General features: G+C 37.0%; 1 protein-coding gene across 4 annotated transcripts in view; it reads left to right on the forward strand.

The window, feature by feature from the left end:
• Positions 1–23,796, forward strand: part of LOC110452953 (fibulin-1-like) — a 40,030-nt gene that overhangs the window by 10,484 nt on the left and 5,750 nt on the right. Inside the window, exons 6-17 of one of the 4 annotated variants that reach the window (XM_021501717.1) lie at positions 10–225; positions 1,008–1,139; positions 2,996–3,136; positions 5,684–5,872; positions 6,237–6,374; positions 7,119–7,244; positions 7,546–7,665; positions 8,623–8,742; positions 9,173–9,304; positions 11,923–12,058; positions 15,991–16,035; positions 18,928–19,190. In XM_021501717.1, coding sequence (XP_021357392.1) covers positions 10–225; positions 1,008–1,139; positions 2,996–3,136; positions 5,684–5,872; positions 6,237–6,374; positions 7,119–7,244; positions 7,546–7,665; positions 8,623–8,742; positions 9,173–9,304; positions 11,923–12,058; positions 15,991–16,035; positions 18,928–19,190 — 1,758 coding nt within the window. Of the gene's footprint in view, positions 1–9; positions 226–1,007; positions 1,140–2,995; positions 3,137–5,683; positions 5,873–6,236; positions 6,375–7,118; positions 7,245–7,545; positions 7,666–8,622; positions 8,743–9,172; positions 9,305–11,922; positions 12,059–13,076; positions 15,467–15,990; positions 16,036–18,927; positions 19,191–23,796 lie in introns of those variants that run through there. The other 3 variants (XM_021501726.1, XM_021501745.1, XM_021501736.1) reach the window with 3 other exon arrangements.

Raw genomic sequence — 23,796 nt, forward strand, 5'->3', positions numbered from 1 at the left:
TTTTCCCAGACATTGACGAGTGTGCTCGTGGGACGTCTAACTGTGTCGGTGACAAGAGATGTATCAACACGGAAGGCGGATTCAGCTGCGAACCCATCACCGTGCCAGTCAACCAGTGCCCGGATGGGACGGAGTATGACGTGGCTTCCGGTGAATGCCAACCCATAACGACTGAAACTTGTGACCCTGGATATGCTTTCAACACCGTGACCGAGGCTTGCGACGGTAATGTACAATAGCATGTTTGACAGGCCTGGAGTGAATGCGACTTACGAAATCAGGTTTCATCTAGTCTCAAGATAACAAAGATGTCGCATTTTGCTATGCAAAAAGGCTGGCAGATGAAGAACATTTCCGGACCAAATTTATTCAGTAAATAAGACACAATGTCTTTCGACATCGTCCTTGTGGAAGAGTTTAGTTTATGATGTAATTAAGATATAGAGTGGGCACTACTGTGAACCGTGCGTACATGATTTGTTTGAGTGTGATAGGTGGAACTAGTGGTTGGAATTTTTATCATAATATTCTATTCCTACAACGCTATACAAAAGTGTAGAGTTGGTCAGTTGTGTCTTCTTCTTTTTTTATTCATTGGAGTGTTTGGCTTTATAAACAGTCAAATAATGGTAGGGTGCTATTATCGAAGTGTTCCGTCCCTCCTGTAAGCAGGTATGTCGAAATGAAGTTTATGTTATGTTAATCTGGGTATAAATCTACCACGGGACACGTTGAACGGCCAATCGTGTGTGAGTTATTAAGTTGTATTGAGTGCCCGGATGTTCGGCGATGTTAATTGGTATTCAGAGGAAAATCTAGGAAACGAGACCAAAAGTTTTATTGGCATTATTAAACGAGAAAATATGGTAAAAATCTTGATTTTGAAGGAAAACTGATGTTTTCCCTTGAAACCTTTGGTTATACCACTGCAGCAGTACGATAAGATGTGACGTAGTTTTCTTGGGTTGCACGTGTTTGCTGACGATGTTATGGGTAATCTTTTTTAGACCTGGACGAGTGTACTGTATTCCTCCATAACTGTTATGGGGCCTACATGCTGTGTATGAATACCCCTGGTAGTTTTACCTGTCGCTGTGATGAGGGCTTCTCTTACAACAACCGCTCTATGAGCTGCCAGGGTAAATCTTGCCTATACACTGTGTAGAATAGCTCGCTAACCCTCGTCACGCCACACACTCGGAGTTATCTCCCTTTGATCTTTTCTCAATATGTTTATGGATTATTAGCAGCCTTACTGTGACGATTAACGGTCCATCGACAACTATGGTTATTTAGGGCCAAACTTATCCTTTTATATAGGGCAAACATTTGAAAACCAACATTGAAATTGTATAAAATCCCGTAAGATAAGCTTGCAAAGTTAAAAACATTCTATCATAATATGCTCCAATGTAAACGGGGAGTCAGATGTCCGGCATATAGGTCTCCCCTATTCAGCAGATAGACATGTGTTAGATAAGTATGACTAGTACGGAGCCGACAGAGGACAAGCTCCTCTCCGTAATGTCTCCGATTGGACAGACAATGTTGTGACGTGTTGTTATATATACTCGTATTTGGCGATTCTGAATAAGGAGTAAGTTAATTGAATTATTTAGCCCAGAATCCGTAATTCGCTTCTGATCTCTTCTGAGTAATAAAGACGTAATGGGTGAAGGAATGTGGCCCCGGCCGTCTATTGGGATGTCATTACTTTGACCAATGTAACATCTTCATCTCCTGTTTGCAAATTACGGTGACGCTTAGAAAGTATAGACGGATTTTATACAGTTAAATTATTTTATTATTTTGTGTTTTAGTGTTGTGATTATATGCATATTTTTTTTTTTTGTGTACAGAACTTGGTCATTTAAAAGTATAATACTGACAAGTGTCCAGACACGATATATCCTGTAGACGTTCGCTCCTAGCAAACATTGGTTGTCGAAATCACAATGACCCCTCGAGAACCAAGGCTTTAACTGAACTGTATCAGTATGGTAACTTAACACGTCTTACACACACACTTCAGGTATCGTTGTACCCACCGCTGAATCGAAGCGGCGGCCAGTCCATCTTCTTAGAAATGTTACGGTATGACTTGAAGAAACTCGCAGGTAGCAGTAGAAAAAATCTCTTCGAGCAAAGGGCACATAACTCCGAGTCCGAGCACCACTGCACCATATAGGATCTAGCACTAACTAACACACATACAGGATGTACAGCTGGTTTACGCTTGTATGTTAGCCAAGCTTGCTTTATTGAATGTCTAGAATCCAATATTGATGACTGCAATGGGTCAATAGTAGTTGGTGTTAATAATAGTTCTATGATACTGAACTTAGAGATGGGAGAAGACGTTTGCTATTGAAGAATCTTTATTTGATTAAAGAAAAATGTAGATATTTTAAAATCTGTGTTTAAAAAATTGAGTTATGTTCTATGCATAAACATACCAGTTCTAGATCACCATTTAAACATACAGGAGTTGTGTCCCTTGGTTGAATGGAGTTCGCTTATTATGCAATTATTTTATTAACAACTGTCAATATTGAATTATCAATATTATTATCTTAACCTTTTCATTTAAATTAACGCATTAGTTTATTTATTTGATAATGTAAAAAATAAACAACATTTGTATACATCATGATATATCGGGATAAAATATGAGACATTTATCAAAGATTATTTTACAATAATTCAAAATGCTGAATTACAATCTTTGGAATATGTTTAAAATATGAATTTTCTGAATAGGGTTACTTATTATGCGTTTTCCTTGTTTTGCGTCGTGTTAGTAGTAGACGGTAAGTTGGTTTCATTGCGTTGTTCAACTTCGATGGTTTACTTTTGCATGGACTTTCCGGGATTGAAACCGAGATTGCTTACCACCTGGAATCTAAAATCTTGTTTCGTCTTTTTTACATACTTTAGGGAGATTATTTAGTGGATTTCTATCCGAGTCCGTTCTTTAGCCTCTGTCGTTTAATAGATATCGACGAGTGTGCGCAGAACATCAACACGTGCCAGTCCACCCAGCGCTGTGAGAATACCATCGGCTCCTTCCGGTGTGGGCGTCTGATTGGCTGTGGTACGGGGTACACCTTGGACTCGGACACGCAGCGTTGTGTTGGTACGTATCCGATAGAGAGAAGTTAAAGTGCTATTTAGATTGGAGTAATACTGTTTGGAGACTTGCTGTTGATAGTCTGACACCTATAAAATGATTTTTTTTAACTGAATGTGTAAATTCACAAAGTACATGGTCTAAAGTTGTTGATCACTGACGGACTTTTGGTAAGGTGGATCTATTTTTATATTAGCCAGATGTTATAGCAACACCATACGGATCCAAACTACACTCTCGGTGCCTGCCCGTTGATATTTTCTAATGAACGGACAGCCAAACCGTTTTGGACATTGATTTTTTTGTTTTGATTATTTTCTATTGCAACAAAAGGTTTTGTTGTATTTCTATTTCAATGTGTTCTTATTAAAGTTTTTATGAACATTTCAACGATTCGACACAGCTTATTGCTTGTATATATCATATAACAATAGAGATCTAAATAGATTATAGACAACCATATAGAACCAAAGACAACCATATAGAACCAAAGACAACCATACACAAACCATAGACAACCATATAGAACCAAAGACAACCATACACAAACCATAGACAAACATATAGAACCAAAGACAACCATACACAAACCATAGACAATCATACAAAAACCATGGACAACCATATAAAACCAAAGACAACCATACAAAAACCATAGACAACCATATAGAACCATAGACAACCATACACAAACCATAGACAATCATACAAAAACCATAGACAACCATACAAAAATCATAGACAACCATATAGAACCATAGACAACCATATAGAACCAAGACAACCATACAAAAATCATAGACAACCATATAGAACCATAGACAACCATATAGAACCAAAGACAACCATACACAAACCATAGACAACCATATAGAACCAAAGACAACCATACACAAACCATAGACAACCATATAGAACCAAAGACAACCATACACAAACCATAGACAACCATATAGAACCAAAGACAACCATACACAAACCATAGACAAACATATAGAACCAAAGACAACCATACACAAACCATAGACAATCATACAAAAACCATGGACAACCATATAAAACCAAAGACAACCATACAAAAACCATAGACAACCATATAGAACTATAGACAACCATACACAAACCATAGACAATCATACAAAAACCATAGACAACCATACAAAAATCATAGACAACCATACAAAAAACATAGACAAACATATAGAACCATAGACAACCATATAGAACCATAGACAACCATATATAACCAAAGACAACCATATAAAACCATAGACAACCATACAAAAACCATAGACAACCATATAGAACCAAAGACAACCATACAAAAACCATAGACAACCATATAGAACCAAAGACAACCATACACAAACCATAGACAAACATATAGAACCATAGACAACCATACAAAAACCATAGACAACCATATAGAACCAAAGACAACCATACAAAACCATAGACAACCATACAAAAATCATTAACAACCATACAAAAATCATAGACAAACATATAGAACCATAGACAACCATACAAAAACCATAGACAACCATACAAAAACCATAAACAAACATATAGAACCATAGACAACCATACAAAAACCATAGACAATCATACAAAAACCATAGACAACCATACAAAAACCATAGACAACCATACAAAAACCATAGACAACCATACAAAAACCATAGACAACCATACAAAAACCAGACAACCATATAGAACCAAAGACAACCATACAAAAACCATAGACAACCATACAAAAACCATAGATAACCATACAAAAACCATAGACAACCATATAGAACCATATAAATCCAAATAGACTATAGATTTATGTTTAATTTTGTTTAACGTCCTATTTACAACTAAGGTTATTTAATGACGTGCCTCCCATGTGTGTAGTATATGCGTGCTTACGTGTGTGTATGCAGGAGACAGGTTATGTTGGTGTGCTTGCCTCCTTGTGATAGCGCGGATCTGATGCCGACTTTATAGTGCTATCTCACTGAAATACCACGTCGAAGGCACCCAACACAGCATTCCGCCCGGTCACATTATACTGACAACGGGTACACCAGTTGTTGCTATTGGGGTAATGCTGAACGTAAAGCAGAGAATAACAACTACCTTTTTTGGGACTTTGGTATGTCCCGGCCTTTGGACAGAACCCGATGCCTTTCTCACCTGGGCGAACGCTCAATATTCAAGTCAAAAGTGAGGTGTTGCCAAGCAAGGTGCTAGGAAATAAAAGGTACATTGTAGTTAGAAGTAGAAAAAAAAAGATAAAGATCCTAAATATTGCTATGGACGCAGCAGATTTATTTTGGTCGCTTTTGTGTCCCTAAATAGGGGACACTACAAAAATCCCTAATTCTGCTGGGGGTTTCCGCATTAGTCGCCTCCTATGATACATGCAGTGGGTAACAGCAGGTGTATTCTTTTCCTGATCCCCCACCTTCAGGGGTGAAACAGACTTTAGACAACCATATAGAGCCACAGAGAATCGAAAATAGACCAGGTGTTTTTTTTTATATTATAATCATTATCTACTCCAAGATCGGGATGAATGCCTCCTAAAAATCCACAACTGTGGCTCCGGATACAACTGTGTCAACATCCAGGGGTCCTTCCGGTGTGTGCCGACGCAGTGTCAGTTTGGTTACCGCTTTTCTTCCGCTTCTGGTAGATGTGAGCCTATCAACTGTCAACGTGGACTGGAGCCAAACAGGCGAGGAGCCTGCGTAGGTGAGGTCACGACCCCGCATTGTTTACTGAATCCGGGTCATCCTTTATCAGAAATAAGCTATTCTATTTTCGTCTGTCTTAAACTAAAACAAACATACCCACACAAACTTTAAATGCCGTACATAATTACTTTTAAATTTCATATTATGATTGTAAATTATGCTCTTTTTTTTTACTGCAGACGTAACAACTTGTGTCCGGTTTCGGAATTAATAGAATTGTTTTATGTTCTGCACAACAAAAGCTACAAATGAACGCAAACAATCCAAACAAATACCATAAAAGTATTTAGGTTATTGAATTTTTTGGCCAATTTAAAATTCATTGTAAAGGTGGAGGATACACATATACCATTCTCTCTCAGATATAAATGAGTGTGAGCGGGCCAACACGTGTCGACGGACGGAGACCTGTAAAAACACATACGGATCGTATCGCTGTAGGAGCATGTTAGACTGCCAACCTGGGCACGAGGTGGACCCTAACACTCAGGTCTGTGTCGGTATGTACAATGGTATTCATCCAGAATGTATGGTATCCGAACTTAGGTCTGGATACTAAATCCAGTTATGTATTTAACTTGCCACTTTTAAGGACACTGCGAAAAGTAGTCAGGTGTGTCATTAATATTGTCGCAAGCATGTATACTTAACATTATTTAAACATTAAACAGCATTCTGTTCCGTGTTATAGGACCATAACACGGAACAGAATACTGTTTTATTCTTATATTTACATTTATTAATTTCTTCAATTTTCATTCTTAAGTTCACAACGCACTTTTAGATTCGAATTTCGCGGTGTTTGTTCAAGAGGTAGAACAGCCCATGGAATTGCTCACGGAATGTTGTCTCGTGACTTTCCCCGTCAAAATATAGCTCGTGGAAATAAATACAAAAATATCGATACAATTTCCATAACTTAATCAATCAATATATCTAATTCTCATTTTTTAATAGTCTTACATAAAACAGCGAATATTATTGAATCAAAGTGGTTTTTTGCTTATTTCCTTGCTAATGCGGAGGGGAATAGAGATCCGGTAGTTAGTCGGACCCGTGGAGATATCACTACGCCTGTGTTATGGTCTATATATAGTGACAATGCCGAGCAAATGTAAATAGATACCTATAACAAACGGATTTGGTTAGCCCCCATAGATTTGTTTTAAACATTTTATATTGTATTCTAAGAATACAGATTGATAGCTTTGTTTCCATTGACCAATTGACATTATTTTCATTAGACATTGATGAGTGCGGCCGAAACTTACATGACTGTCGACAAAACCAGAGGTGTATCAACCGTCCCGGAAGTTACATCTGCGACTGCCCGAAAGGCTATAGAGTTGGCCAGGAAGGGAACTGTGAAGGTAGGCTGAAGAACCCATCCTGTAACGTTGTGTTGGTAGCAATGTGTCGAAATGTTCAGTAACGGATCATTCAGTTATGAATTAAAATATAACGTTGGAATCATTCGGAATTCCTTTTAAATTTGTATGGACATTTATAATTGTTTCTTTTCAATTGACCTATATATTTTGATTGTCAAATATCACTTGACTTCAAATCTAAATACGTAGTTTACTGAAACAGTCGTATTATCTAGAAGCGTTTATCTGTTTGGCCCATTATTGTGTCCGTTATTTTTTGTATGTTTTTTTGCTGTTTTAGACATTAACGAGTGTGTGGATAGCTTCGTGTGTCCGTTCGATTCCGTGTGCGAGAACAGCCCCGGTAGCTATAGGTGTAGCTGTAACGAGGGTCTCAGGTCCGAGGGCAGACGCTGTGTCGGTAAGTGAAGGGATGGCGCTCAGGTCCGGGGGCAGCCCTGGTAGTTAAAGGTGTAGCTGTAACGAGGGTCTCGGGTCAGAGGGCAGACGCTGTATCGGTAAGTGAAGGGGTGGCGCTCAGGTCCGAGGGCAGACGCTGTGTCGTTAAGTGAAGGGGTGGCGCTCAGGTCCGGGGGCAGCCCTGGTAGTTAAAGGTGTAGCTGTAACGAGGGTCTCATGTCAGAGGGCAGACGCTGTGTGGGTACATGTAAGTCAGCGCTAAGGTCCTACGACAGACGCTGTGGGGGTAAGTGAGATGGGCAACGCTCAGGTCTGAAGTTAGTGGAAGTCGAGTCCGAGGACAGACTCTTGTTGGAAAGTGTACTTTTTCTCCAGCAGTTATCGATGTATCAAATTATAAAGTAATTTATCTTGATTTGTAAGTATTATAGGTAATTATCCTGATATTTAAGAGTTATGTAATATCAAGATTTGTAAGGGTTATACTTACTTATACTTATTTTAAAGTGTAATAAGTAATTACCACAATTTTTAAGTATTATAAGTAATATACACATGCAACACATTTAGCTCATTTTATTCAGAACATTGTAGGTAAAATACTTTTCTTTATTTAGATTAAAATGTTTGGTGATATTTTGTCTTTAGTAACTTCATAATGCATTATTGTTTCTCTGCCCTTGTTGCACGTGTTAGTGTTGTGTATCTATGGCGGAGGAACAGTCCAGGTATATTGTTCCAACATCCTCGATACTCCAGTGTTAGGTAACCCCGGAACAGTCGAGGTATATTGTTCCAACTTCCTCGATACACCAGTGTTAGCGTAATCCCTGGAGTATGGAGGATGATTGTTCAAAGCATTGAATATGTAATCACTATCATCGGTAGTTTAATTGCTGTTTAAAATGCAATTATAAGCTATACATATCCCTAAAAACGACAACACGTCTACCTTTAGACATCAACGAATGTGAAGATGCTAATACCTGTCAGTACCGCTGCCTGAACGTCTACGGGTCATTCCATTGTCAATGCAGAAATGGATATCAACTGGGGGCCGACAAACGTAGCTGTGAAGGTACGCCTCTTATGTTAATACAATAGCAAAATTGAAGACACGAAGATTCAAACGTAGCTGGCGGATTGGTATCAGGTAAAAAAAACAACCTGACCAATCCGCTAGGCTTATACCTGTCCTTTGAAGATTACAAAGGAGAAACACTCAACTTCAAAGCTTGTCAATTTTTACCGTTACGTGAACGCGAGATTCTTTAGATGTACATCGAAGGATCGAACTAGTCTTCTTGCCTCACCAACAAGGTGGCGCACACCGAGCCTTCAATTTTCTATGACATAGTCCAGGGATGTAGAAAGCGAAACTGAGCGTAACTCCTGGATATCGTGAATGGTACAACCGGTTCAACCGTTTGGATCGGGATAACCGAGTGCAGCGTTACAGAATAATATCTTGGTAACATTGGATTTTTTTTTTCATTTTTTCACATTAGACATCGACGAGTGTACTCAGTTCGGGGGTCGTCACCGTCTGTGTGGAGGAAACTGTGTGAATACACCAGGGTCGTACCAGTGTGAGTGTCCGGAGGGCTGGACATCGTACGGCAGGGGTCAATCTTGTAGAGGTAAGTGTACGTCATTGTTCTTCAAGGACAGTGGGGCATAGTACGCTAGCGACGCAACGCTGCAATTTGTCAGTAATATAATTAAAGAGTATGCGTTTGCTCTCGAATTAAGAAAGTGGGAAGGTTACCGTTGGGTACCTCCAAATTATACGCTACGTTTAAATGTAGGCTCTGACTGTTATACCAAGTCTCTGACAACTTCTGGTCATCTGATGTAAGAGCCTGACCATGGAAAACCGCAGCAAATCAGCAGAATGATGGACTCCTCTAAAATGGGTCGTGCTCTTTGAATGCCTTCGTTTATATGGATGCTACTCGTGAGGGCTGCCGTAACATGCGTTTTCCTAATTGCCTGAAACGCATGCGGTTTCATGCACGGTGCCCCATATCTGAATGAAATATTGCTTAGAAACGAAACCATAATTGTCACAGAAACCTTGTCTATTCCAGAACAGACTGAGTTTTTAAACACCGTTGAGGATACATTCTGCAGCTATACTTTGAGTGATAGTCGGCTATGTATCGAAATTGAATAACTATCGCACACAGTAGGGTATGGTGGTATCTGTAATATGTGGAGAAAATCATTAATTTAATCCTGGCACCTATAACATGTTACTGCAACTCTCGAGTAATACGCGCAGTAGAAGTAAAAAGTACAACAGACATGTATGTAATAGGTGTTTCAAAGCCTTCAACTGTACTAGAGAAGACTATATTATCATGCTCGAAACGTTGGAGACTCTTTCTGATAAATACATAACCGATTGCGTAGATTTTGATGCTCACATGGCCAACAACTTTGGAACAAAGAACCGGGAAACTGAAAATAACAAAGTTGGTATACCACAATCTTTTATGCAGCAAAGGCAGGTCTGTTCTATCAATACCACGATCTGGTCCTTTGCCCCAAGCTATACCACAAACATGGAAAGCTTAGGACTCTAATAATTGACCATAAATACCATATATACTATCCGCTAGTAACAAGATTGATATTGTGAATACAAGCGGAGTAATAGATGAATGTGTTGTAAACAAGCCTAATCATCTGACAATCAGTGTTACACTCACTATTCCCCACCAGAGAATATGTTCTGTCCCTCGTCGGTCTGACTCTTTTGCTTTGAATTGGAAAAGGGTTACGCAAGCCTTCCTCAACGCCTTCAGGTCGTTTAAACGGCTTTCCTGACAGTGCCGACATGGACGTGCTTCTAAACAGCTTTTGTGCCCTTATAGACAGAGCAGCTAACCAATTCTCACCGCACAAAACATGCAAGCCTTTCATGAAGCCATATTGAATATATAGAAATGTTAAGTCTGCTCACAAAGCTATGCAGGAAAAGCGTTCTATATGAAACGTAGAGGGGAGACCACGTGGTACTTATATATCATATGTCAAGTATAAGATGTAATTCTCCCACGGAACTCAAAAATGTATGCCGGGATGATGTTAAGTGACAATTTGAGAATTGACATTGCAATGGGTGAAACCATTCAGAAAAAAAGAAGAAGAAATTAAATAGCTTTATTTCAATCGAAGTCAACCTGAGCCTCACAGCCAGTGTTTCTATCTGGAATAATGTAGTTCTACCTTCTTTATTATTTGCTTGTAAGCTTTGGAGTAGTTTTGCTAAATCAGCCTTGGACTATACGGAGATATTCCAATACAAAGCAGCATGGCAATGCAAGGTTTCGATACACGGTCTCCGAAAGTGGTAACACGTTCATCCTTAGGTCTATGTGAGATCAGAGGATATATTCAAAACACAAAACTACTGCTATAGAATAAGGTAATTAATGGACAGGACACTTTCCTGTGGAAGAATTATTTGAAGTTCTGTTCACGGCAAACAGCAACGGCAAGTCATTAGGTTTTCTTCCGGATGATACACAATAGTTCTTAAGAACCTACAGCGCGGAGGACGAAATCACAAATAAAATTTCACGGAAAAACGTTGTGAATAAGGTCATACAAATACATGAAAAGCAACAATGGAGGGAAGCTCTGTTAGAAAAAATACTTTCAAAAGTCCAGCGTTAAAGAAACGTTGGAAGAAACGTTGGAACACTCTGAACTGCTGTATATATCATTTGTGTCAGAACCTCTTGCGGTCGTCTGAAAATTATGTGGTAAAACTGTTATTGATATTGTCGTGCACTTGATTGCGGAGTGACATAACTGGAGACTGCTCTTACTATTTTAAATGTTATATCAAATTCTCAGTAATGAGTTACAATGAACAGTCGGAAATAAATCTTGGTAAAAGGTCTAGCAATATTAGCTTATCACATTATTTAGTGGACATAAATGATGAAGTCTATCGCAAAATAGGTCCCGAAAATGTACTCAGTATTGCATAAACTTACAAAGAACTTCTGAACAAAAAGAGACTCATGGAAAATGTTATAAAGAAGTCATATCATTAATGTAATTGTATCAAATGNATTTGCATTTTTTTTTTTTTTTTTTTTTAAATTTGTTTTCTTATGTTTTCTCTCTGTTATTTAAATAAAACAAAATAGTTGAAATGAAAACAGAATAAAACTGATTCCAAAATAAGTACTGTTAATTTATTGGCTAGAAACTACCTTCTAAATGTTGTCTATTTCTTTAGACATAGATGAGTGCCAACGGCCGGGGATATGTGGACGAGACAACATGTGCTTTAACACCAAGGGTAGCTATAAGTGTCCCCACGTGGTATGTCCCTCGGGCTTCGTCAAGACCATGCTGGGACCCCGCCGTAACAGGTACGTTGTAACAGCTTGTTATTTACAGTACCTTCCAAAAGTCCCATTGTTTCTTGTACCTCTTAAAGTAGATTGATTGTGATCTTTATATTCATATGATCATTTTCTGATAGGTAGTTATTTCTCTTTTACGTAGACAGCTCCTATTTTAGGACTTTTCCCAAAATGGTCGGACTATACTTCGTGTATATGATTTCTACGGAATACTGTCCTATACAGCACCACCCACTGGCTGCCTATATTAATCCATTTGTTCTCTGACGTCATTTCGCACTCTAGAAATCCCCGACTACTCAATAAACTACCGTAGACTTGCTCAAGTTCATGCCAAATACTTGGTATAGCTGAATTTTCATTGACTATTAACACTGCACATTTTCTTACTCAAATTCGCATCTGTGCTCTAACGAAATTTTCGGAATCATTTATTAATTGTTAGAAGTAAAAGACCATGATCAAACCCAAACCAGTCCTAACGTTGAAAGCCCGTCAAACAGTTATCAACAATTTCTAGTATTATTTGTTTTTGTTAATATTATGTAAATGCTTATATTTCTATTCCTAGTTTCAAGTATATTTGATTAAAGTGTTAAAGTCATGACTACGTACTGTACACGTAAAATAAACTAGCAAAGGTAGATCCCCTTTTCTACAATAAACTAGTACAGGTAGGCACATACGAGTATATGTTTATTTCAGGCGTCCACACAAAAGCATGCCTGTTAAATGTTCACATATACTGCAATGTTATATTTTAATTATGAGGCATACGTTTGTAGAATGGTTGTAGAGCTTAGCATTAACCGCATCTATGGGCATGCTTTCATAGTGAATAAGAATTTTAATCCTAAAACTATATTTGTGTACTGTACTGTACAAGGGGAAGACTCTCGCGTGTGCAGCCTGAGCTTATTGATGCTGCTCAAAGCGCAATAACAATAATGAACATAATGTGTTCCTTCGGGCTCACTTCTGGCTTTCCTTGACGTTCCATAAAGAACAGACATTTTTATTTCAGTGTGAGATGTAAGCGTGTAGAATTCAAGACATGTGACCAAAATGATGAAGAATGTTTGAATACGCCTTTGTCTCTATCTTACAACTTCCTGTCCTTCCCGGCCAATGTGAAGGTCCCGGCAGACTTATTCGCCATGTCTGGTCCCCAGTCAGTGGACAAGAGCTTCACCTGGGAGCTCGAGGTGGTCGACGTTCGACCACTAAGGGCTGGTATCAATCCGGTCAATCGTGGATACTTTGCGCTCACGGAAAACAATAACGAGGCCGTAGTGACCTTGTCGTATGGTGTACAAGGTCCTCAGGACATCCAGCTTGAGCTGACAATGAACATGAGGGATCGAAGAACTAACGTTTCCCTTGGCAACGCCATATCGAAGATATACCTGTACATTACAGAGAAAGGCATGATGAGGGGAAAGTAAAAGCGGACATATGTGTTAGTGTTTTATCAGGCTATTACACGTTGGGCCGTGACATTTGTATATAATTCAATCTTAATCGCTAACATGTGCTTGTCAGGGGATTTGAATTTGCAAATCGATCAAGTAAAACAATTTTACTTGATAGCTGTAATCTTACATATATATCTCAAAGTTCCCGCGAATATTATTGTGTGTCAGCATTACTCGCGCTTACCCTGATACGCAAAATCATGAAAAGTACGTGCATTTATAGATGAATGTCACTAAGCGCTGGCAAAGGAACTATACTTTTAGGAAAAAAAGCTTTATCCCAAAGGGCATGATAGTAAAATTACACACGAGGTTTGTATTCTTGAATCATAGTGTGGCGATCCCAAACTTTCATTTAAAATTTCGTTTATACATTTCAGTTTCATATTTATCTCATTATTGAACTAGTGTTTTCATGGAATCCTTTGTCTTTGTCTGTTATGAATATTCAAGTGATATAACCTCTTCACTTGGCTTGAACGAGGCTGACTGAATTATTGAGGTCACTCCTGTATCCACACAATGAAATAGCATGGCCATTGAAGGGTATCAAAACACAGTGAGGTCGACTTCTACAGCCTTTTATCCTTATGTCAACAAATAAGAATATTTTACCAAAAAAAAAGCAGAAACTGTATTAACGGAATATTGCATTTCATGCCTTCACTTAAACGGCCGGTGGTGATTTGAAAATTGTAATTTACTCAGCTAAGCGTACAGACTGGTAGTTTTTAAAAGGAAGAAGATTTGGGTTTTCAACCTTGGTAGTACAAAAATGTATTCGAAAAGTGGAAATATATTAGTGGGCAATGCTTCTGAAAAGCAAACAAAAAATCATTCTATTCCACTGAGTTCTGATATGTAGGTTTTCGCAGTTTTGATATAATTCTTTTAATTTTAATTTTTATCTATTGATTAGTTTAAATCATGGATTGTTTTTGAAAACTTGTGCATGTGATTTGTTTTCAAACGACATATTCACAAGGATTTAAACTGAAGAACATGTCGAAGACGCTTTACGTTCATTATTTGAAATATTGTAAATGTAAATATTACCGAATATTTTAACTAGGGATTGAGTTAGTATTCACGAGAATGTACCACTGTAGTATGACAGTGTCAGTAACTATTGCACAAATTGTTAATACAGTGTTCCACTTGTACAGCTGTTGTGCTATATTATTTATACGACTGAATATCATGTACATGGATTCTGTGTTAAACCTTAAATATATCGTTTTTAGCTCGAAGGGAAAGTGAGCTTATGTCATGGCGCAGCTTCCGTCGTCCGTCCTTCAACTTTTCCTTTAAAACGCTAATAGTCCTGAACGGCTTAGTAGATTTTAACAAATTTTGGTCTGAAGCATCCTTGGGCCAAGGACACTCAATTTGGTATAAACAGTGGGTGTGGCCCCTAGGTAGAGGAACGGGGCCCAAAAGGAGGGAGGTAACAACTTTGAAATCCTTCTTCTACCATAGAGATTACGGGATTTTATCCCTTTTTTGTCTCCATCAAATTGTCTAGTAGTGCCACCAGGACGCAATTTTAGATTTTGACATTCAAAGTTTGTTTTCTCTTTATCTCCAGAAATACTGGATGGATCTTTCTGAAATTTCATACATTTGTTAGTACATATAGTACCTACTATGGAGTGCATTATCTTTATCTCATATCAAGTACTTAAAACATATCCAGGTAAGCGAAGCATACCCTCTGAGCCTCTTGTTTTAATAGTTGAATGTCGTTTGTTAGGTATTACATATATATATATAATCTTTTACTGCAGAAATACGTTGTATATTTGACTTTTGATTGGCTAGAAAACTGTATCAATCATCGCCCAACTAGAGATCATCTTTGTTGCTCGTTTTGTTTTAAATACTAATGTTGATATCCCATGAATATTTTTATTAAAAACAATAATTTAACAAATTCTAAGAGAGTGTTGTGTCTGTGTTGTGTAAATGCTATGATTTGTGATTATGGCTTAACCAAAGAATATTGTATAAACTTTGTTATCCTCAATAAATGGATGAACTAATACTATAGACATTACCATTTACTGCATCATTGTCTGTATGCTATTCATTACAACGTTGAATAAGTATCTGTGTTGCATCCCCTCTATACAAAATACTCAATAAATATTAATAGCACTATGACTACGAAATAAATGTATGTCAATGTGACGATTGTTTCAAGCTCTAAAGTGACAACGATGATGGAGTTTCCCGCCAATATCGTTAATTCATTGGCGTGCAAACAGAGACATTAAACATATTTAAAATGACTCAATTAAACAAAAAAAAAATTGGACGAAACAGTATTTCTTTGTCGTGCTGGTATGATATACAATAGCTCACAGACATATTTATAATGTACCATAACATACTGCGGTACATATCTAGACAACACAAATGTCAGTTATATCGAAAATAAACACGAACAGGCTTATTTTACAGAAAACCCGGCGAAGTCATTGACACAGAAGGTATCATCACCGAAAGGTAGGGACGGGTATGTGTTCAGCAGAAACTGATCACTTTTGCATACGTCACACGCAGCTCTGCATAATCCGATGATGTCACAAACGTGTTTTTATGTGCATTCACACGAATAAGTTGGCTTCGCTAAGGCATTGTTCACACGTGATGATAACCACGGTTTATTATACCTCACCTTTATAACAGCATGTCTGATTGAATGATATTGATCCCATGACGGGGCAATGACATGTCATGTCCTCCTCACGCGCTTGAGTCTCCCCGGTGATACATTATTGTATTCCCCCTTTTCGGAACCACTCTAGAAAAAAATGACAATGGCTTCCACTAATGAGTTCCGAGTGACTGAAGCAGACGACAACAATGACGCGCCAATCTAATCATTTGTACTGTTCTACTATTGTTTTATTTCGGCATAAGAAAATATTTATTAATCCTTGCCTTGTGGTAGGGAAACACAATTCTTTGTTTCTCCTCTATTAATCGTGTCTTACTCGGGCTTCGTTCTCGTGAAATATGTTTGAAATGGGAGAAACAAAATATCGTGTTTCCCTACCACAAGGGAAATACATGTATACTATTCGTAGTATGGTGTCACTTTGTTTACATTCGTTAGCTATGTAGTTATAATTCCACAGAATGCCTCATATTTCGTAGCCACTTGGCCTACTACAAACAAATTTAACATCCCCTTCATCTGTTCTCGTAACCATTTATGAATGTTTCAAAGTACTAACGATATCGGTAAACCTACCAAGCTGTGTTACGTTTGAATTAACGTTCAAGTCTCGTTTTGATCTGGTGTAATAAAGTAATAAAGCTCGAACAATTAAATACAATATTGAGTGCTGATTAATTAATAAGAACGTTGTCATTATTTAACTTTATACCACTACATGTATAATAAAATCCCTTCTGGTCCATACTTTTATTTAAAACATCTCAGCATAAATGTGGGGTCAATATGCGGCCCTTGTATCAATTCGTATATTTTCTTTGCCCATAAAATTTATCAGTCTATGAACAAATACTGCAATTGTATTTAGTCTGCTCTATCTAAGGGTAATGCTATTCTAGAAAAACCTGAAAGTACTTGTCATGTAAACTGTTAAAACGCTGTCTTAAACGCTATTGTCATCGAAATGAAACTGTCAGTGCTTGCTTAACAATTCCGGATAACACGGAAGTGGAAAACGGTAACAATCTTTACTCTTACTTCCTGTTAACCAAACATTGCCATTGATTTCTCTGAGAGTCTATAATATGATAGTTATTCCCACAAAGGGTGTGTTTCCTGTTTGAAAGAAGGTTAATGGCTGTGCTTCATACATACCATAGAGTGCTAGAATGGATCCTGTGTTTTTCCGTTGTCTGTGGTGATCAACTGATGTACGTGCGGGTGTAGAACACGTTTGTAATATACTTTGTATTGGGAGGCTAACTACTAAACATTTAAAAATAAGAAAGGGACAGAATCGGATAGAAAAAAAAGATATAAATAAAATTGTTTTAACTTCATTCATATGATAATGTGTTTTAAAAATATTTTAGGAACTGACAAACTGTTAAGGAAGTATAAAACCTCATTTCCGATTATAAATATGCAAGTTCGAAGTGCTATATTTATGGACGGACATTCCACACTTTTCCCATTAAAATGTTAACAAGAAATATCTTATGAACCAAACATTAACATATTAACATATCGCATAAAAACAATAGATGGAGTTCACTGCGCATGACAGGTAGAACATTATCTGTTACTTCTTAAAACTTGTACAAATGAGACGGTTTCTTGAACAGAACCTTTAAAATTACCGTGCCGCAATCTGTCGGAAAAAACTGTGGTTAAAATTGCAGTCATGAAATTCCATAAACACTAAGTAAAGCTCGCAAAATAAGTTTTCCATTCCTGTTAGTGTTCAAAACAAACTAAGCTTATATAAGTAAATTGGCTGTACACACAAAAACAACACGTAAGAGACAAATGCCATTTTCTCATAGGAATTGGTACAACTTTTGATAAAGTAAAGGAATGTATTTTTCCATTTACACGATGAATGAAATACAAGGGCTAAATGATCGAATTCATGGGGTGATATATTGAGTTGGTCTTGAGACACACTGCTTTTTTTCTTAAGACAAATTTGATTCATCATCACCTGAATTTGATCGAAGCAAGGTTCATTACAGAAAAGTACACAGTTACACAAAACTGGCTGGGAAGGCAACATGAAGCGACAGTTTAAGAATCCTGACGGCTACACGTGAGCGCCATCGTTATCAGCTTTACAATTTGCTAGATAGATATTTAGCATGGTTGATAACAGCTGGACGGCATGGTGTAGATTAGTATCACAATTTGTGTTGTAAAAAGTGGTTATTGTTGAATATTCACATTTTAACGATGAAATATAGTTATATATTGACATTATATCTTCCAAAAACTGGCCTTCAGTATTACAATATAACATTTGTGTTCGGTGTAAATTCTATTCGTCGATACACAATGAAAGTAGTTCAAATGCATTGTACAGTACATATGTACATAATAGCGTGTGAGTGTAAGGAAAATTCCATTCCGCGTATTTGTATTTTCTGGATATATATTATATATATATATATACATTTTTTATAACATCCAAAGTATTTTTTGAAGAAAACAATAGTTATGGATTAACAAATCAAAGAGTTAGGGATTCCTTTATCATTTTTGGCGTCAATACAATAGACTGGAACGAATGAAGAACAGTAATATATAATGCATGTTTCAAGTCGTAAATATTATATATAGATTGTTTAGGACCTATATTTTAACCCATGGTTTTAATTTGGACACATCAATCTTAAAAGTAACATTTGATAAGTGAAATATATTTCATCCCTGGTTTTAAGTAGAGCAGGACGGTTGAAAGCCGAGGAGGGCGTCATGTGTAACAGGAGGACCTGTAACGTCACAGACGTGGAGTGTCGTACAAGTAAAGTGCGCAGTATCACGTGGCAGTTCGTGGCGCTACCTACCGTTCGATCCCTCACACAGCCTGTCGAACTACTCAATGTCCAAACCGTCAGCTACCTACTCATTCCAAATCTCAAATTCATGATCATACGTGGAAATGAGGACGGACTATTTGAGGCTGTGACCACAGGGAATGCAGGTATGTAACCTAGTTTGTTATGACTTTGGTATGATTTAGTGTACACCATCATGGCATCAATTCATGGGTATCTATGAGTTGACCACGTGTATTCAATGTGAAAGGTGGCAGCGCTTTTCTACCTTATTTCCCTACATATATCATCCTCGACATTCCAGTGGCTAGACTCGCTTTCGCTCTCTGCACCTCTGGAACATATCATGACAAAATCGAAGGCTCTGTACACTCTTGTGACAAAAGGAGACAAGTTTGATCTTTGGTGTACAACAAATTAAAAGAGGATTCGAAGTCGGGGTGTCGCTCCTCTGTAATCTTCAAAGGACAGGCATCTGCCTAGCGATTGGTCAGTTTCTTTCACCTGAAACCAATCAAATCCGTGTGTCTTTAATTTTGCCATGCCATATTCCAGTGTTGCTCCAGTCCATATGACTTAAAGAAACGTACTGAAACTCTTCGTTAACTTAACATATACTACGTACTTTTTTGAGAGCTCCCATTACCACGCCACTCAAATGAAGACTGTTCCAAACATTTACCTTTTTATAGACAAAATCATTATGTTATCTGTGTAAGACGTTTTAAAATGGTCAATGTACATACTGTACTTTCAAAGCGACATATCGCCATAACAAAGAGTTCAAGGAATACATTTTTTTTAACTGTTAATTTTTCTATGATATCCACATATATACATTCTATTCCTATGTCTAGTTTAACTACTCTGAATGTTTTAGAACTCTCTGTCAAATGCAGATATTAAAACCGAAAGGTTGATTTTGTAAATAAGAACCTAGAGAATATATGAAAAGCGGAAAGCGGGGACAATAATATGTACTTCGGTAAACAAATTGTATACAAAACATTAATTTCAAAACATACAGTACCAATTTTTTCAGAATTGTAAAAGACATTTCATCAAATATCATTTCATTCAAAATTTTAAAAAGAACACCCACATCATCGCGAGGGTACAACAGACACGACCTTTATCCTGATCCAGTTTACAGCATCGATGTCAGGTTGTTTAAAAAATATTTTGGGAATGCTCTCTAGAAGTGAAGTTACGCACGGTTAAGCTCAGCCAACGTCAGAGGCTGATTAGGCAGTTTGCGTAGCAAACGTTGTATCGCGTCACATACTCGGTCGATGGGCGAAAGGTCTGCTGATACTTATATATTTTGACTTTGTAGATTTTATCAATATGTTTGCAGAGTTTCTGTTTTACGTTAGCATATACATATGTATGATGAGAGTGACGGGAGTAACATAGTACGTGAACTTTGTTTTGCATTATATTCTGGTATGAGTACGCTAACAGCTTTTTGATTGCTCGAAACCTTCGTATTGGATGGCAACAATGATATAAATAAAAGATTTTTGATGGCGAGTGAGCGATGATAATTTCTTCTTTTATGAGCTTCGGTTTTTGTCATGTTTTCTTGACACGAATCAAATTGAGTAAGCTGTAATACTGTACCTTTATGACCTATAGGCACATCGGCAATGGTTTCCGAGGCTAACTATACAGTGTTTAGTTTCAGTTTTCATGAAAGACGTCGCCAAACTTGTATATACATCATTGGAAAGTATACAATTCGGAGATGTACATGATTTTGTTTAGGGTCTAGAAATTGTTGGACACGCGTGATCAGAAGATACAAGTGTTAGAAGAACATTTGACAAATTACCAGTAAGAATTACGTCTATAGTTAGTAGGGTCCTAACAACATTATAAAGCGAATCCTAATTTTCTAGATTTCTATATTCAGTATATTTGTGAGATTTTATCTTCAATATTCAGGGTTGTCATAAACAGATATTTTTTATATGAAACGGTTAACAAATCTAATAAATACATATATGTGTCACCAATACGCCTACAATTTCCACTTGGTTACATCCTCATAATTCCAATTTTACAAACCTTTTCTAATACGATTCCTGGAATATGTCTAGAAGCTCAATGTTATTATGACATCGTAGATGTTAAAAAATGATTTCAATTCGTTATATATGTTATCAGAGCAATAACGGTGCAAATGTGAAAGGCATTACAAAATATACTACCAAATTGCGAAATTTAACAAATATTAGAACTAGAAAATATCTGTTAGACATAAATGCCCCCCCCCCCCCCTCCCGCATATGGATGGGACGGGACGCGACGCGACGGACATGGGCAACAATATATGCCCCCCCCCCATTTTATGGCGGGGGCATAGCAATTAATAGTAGTTGGAATGAGATATAATTTAGCTGACAGTGATGCAAAAATGTCTATCTACACACTTTTAGCTTTTCAGCTATGAAGGATTATTTGAATATCAAGATCGTTTTTTTATACACAAGTCTGTTAAGAAATAACGACAGCATGATCCAATATGGTTCCGAACAAACATACGTTCGCTGGATGTGTATTACTTAAATATATATATATAAAGTATTAGCAAAAAGGTTATAACAGTACTAGTACAGACAAAGGAATTGGTCAAGTTTTCAGGGCAATCCGTCCTTTTTTTTAAAACAGAGACCTGACCACATACATATCACAACATATAACGAAGTGATATAAACAGTCACTATGAAACAATTCTGTAGCATAAAAGACATAAAAAAGAACAAAAGTTATCACATATGAAATATGCTTATGCTATCGCATATTCCCTCGGTTAGCTTGTAATCGAACGCTAATTATAGTAAATAATTCATCTTGAAAACATAAGTTCAAGTGAATAAATAGAAAAAAATGTGAATATAGGTAGCGAGAAAATCTATAGCCGTAGTTAATTTAGTTTAAACAATATTTTATGCATGTCAATAGACATGTACAATTACATAGACATTTCATTCTGATGATTGGCAAACATGTACTATTGTACGTATACATAGTCCTTTATAACAAGCTTAGGGGGATAAAGAAGATTCTGCCAATTATAGACCTATTTCATTACTTAGTACTGTTGGGAAAGTTTTTGAACGACTAGTTGTAAAATATATAAATAATTATTTATTAGAAAACTCATTGATATATAAATACCAATCGGGTTTCCAGCCTGGCCTTTCTACAGTGCATCAATTAATTGAAATTTATCATACTTTATGTGAAAATATAGAAAAAAAACATCCTACATGTCTAGTTTTTTGTGATATATACCGAAGGCGTTCGATCGTGTGTGGCACAAGGGACTGAAAGTAAAACTAGAAAATTATGGTATTTCGGGGAAATTGTTGAATTGGTTAAATAATTATGTTAGTGATAGACAACAACAGGTATTTGTTTGCGATACTAAATCAAATATGAGAAATACAAATGCTGGCGTTCCACAGGGTTCGGTTCTAGGTCCTTTATTATTCATTCTCTTTATTAATGATATTTCTGATAATCTTGAAAGCCTTTCCAAATTATTTGCAGATGACACCTCTTTATTATGTTCGGAAGAATCTCCTCAGGCTATTGAAACTAAAATTAACAGTGACTTAGTTAAGATCCAAAATTGGGCAGATAAATGGTTAGTAAAATTCAACCCTGTAAAAACGAAAGCATTACTTATTTCAAATATAGAACTTGATTATGTTATAGATATTAATTTTAATAATGTAAGTGTTGACTTCGTGGATAATCATAGACACCTCGGAGTAGTTCTGGATACAAATTGTAAATGGAGTAACCACATTGAAAATATATGCCAAAAAGTTTCAAAACAGATAAGTGTACTGCGCAAACTAAAATATATATTAAATAGACCAACTCTTAATAAAATATACAGATCCTATATTCTTCCATTACTAGAATACTGTTGCGAGGTATGGGATGGGTGTACTCTCGGTGACGCAGACAAACTAGAAAAACTTCAACTTGAGTCTGCACGGATAATCACGGGTTTACCCTCTTATTCTAGCAGAACATCTTTATACTCTGAAAGTGGATTCGAACCCTTATCTCAGAGAAGATCTAGGAGAAAACTTTCAACTTTTCTACAAAATTCACAATAATTTCACGCCAACCTATCTTACTACTCTACTGTCTCCTCTTGTCTCAGAAAATTCACAATACAACCTCCGTAATGCCGATAATTATTCTCTTCCTAATTTCCGACTTCAACTTTCAAACTCATCCTTTTTCCCTTCTACAATCCGACTTTGGAACCAATTAGACCTAGACATAAGACACAGAGTTTCACATGCAGCGTTTAAGAATTCTCTCCTAAATCTTCAAAATTTATATGTTCCAAAATATTATCTGATTGGTGATAGAAAACTTAACATTTTACATACCAGATTAAGAAACAGAGCTAGTACCTTAAATAATGATCTATTCCATGCAAATCTAATAAATTTCCGACACTGTCAATGTGGTCACCCTGTTGAAGATACGTATCATTTCTTTTTCGCTTGTAACAATTATGTACAACAAAGAATTAAATTATATCGTGAACTAAACTATTTCATTCCTCTGGACCTACAGCTGATACTTTTTGGTAGTTTGGAATTAAGCCAACAGGAAAATGAAATAATATTTCAACATACTCGGCAATATATTCTAGATTCACATAGATTTTGATAAATATACCCCCCACACACACACACACACACACACACCCTCCCC

Source organism: Mizuhopecten yessoensis, unplaced genomic scaffold (assembly GCF_002113885.1).
Source record: "Mizuhopecten yessoensis strain PY_sf001 unplaced genomic scaffold, ASM211388v2 scaffold807, whole genome shotgun sequence".
In the NCBI taxonomy this organism is placed as follows: Eukaryota; Metazoa; Mollusca; class Bivalvia; order Pectinida; family Pectinidae; genus Mizuhopecten; species Mizuhopecten yessoensis.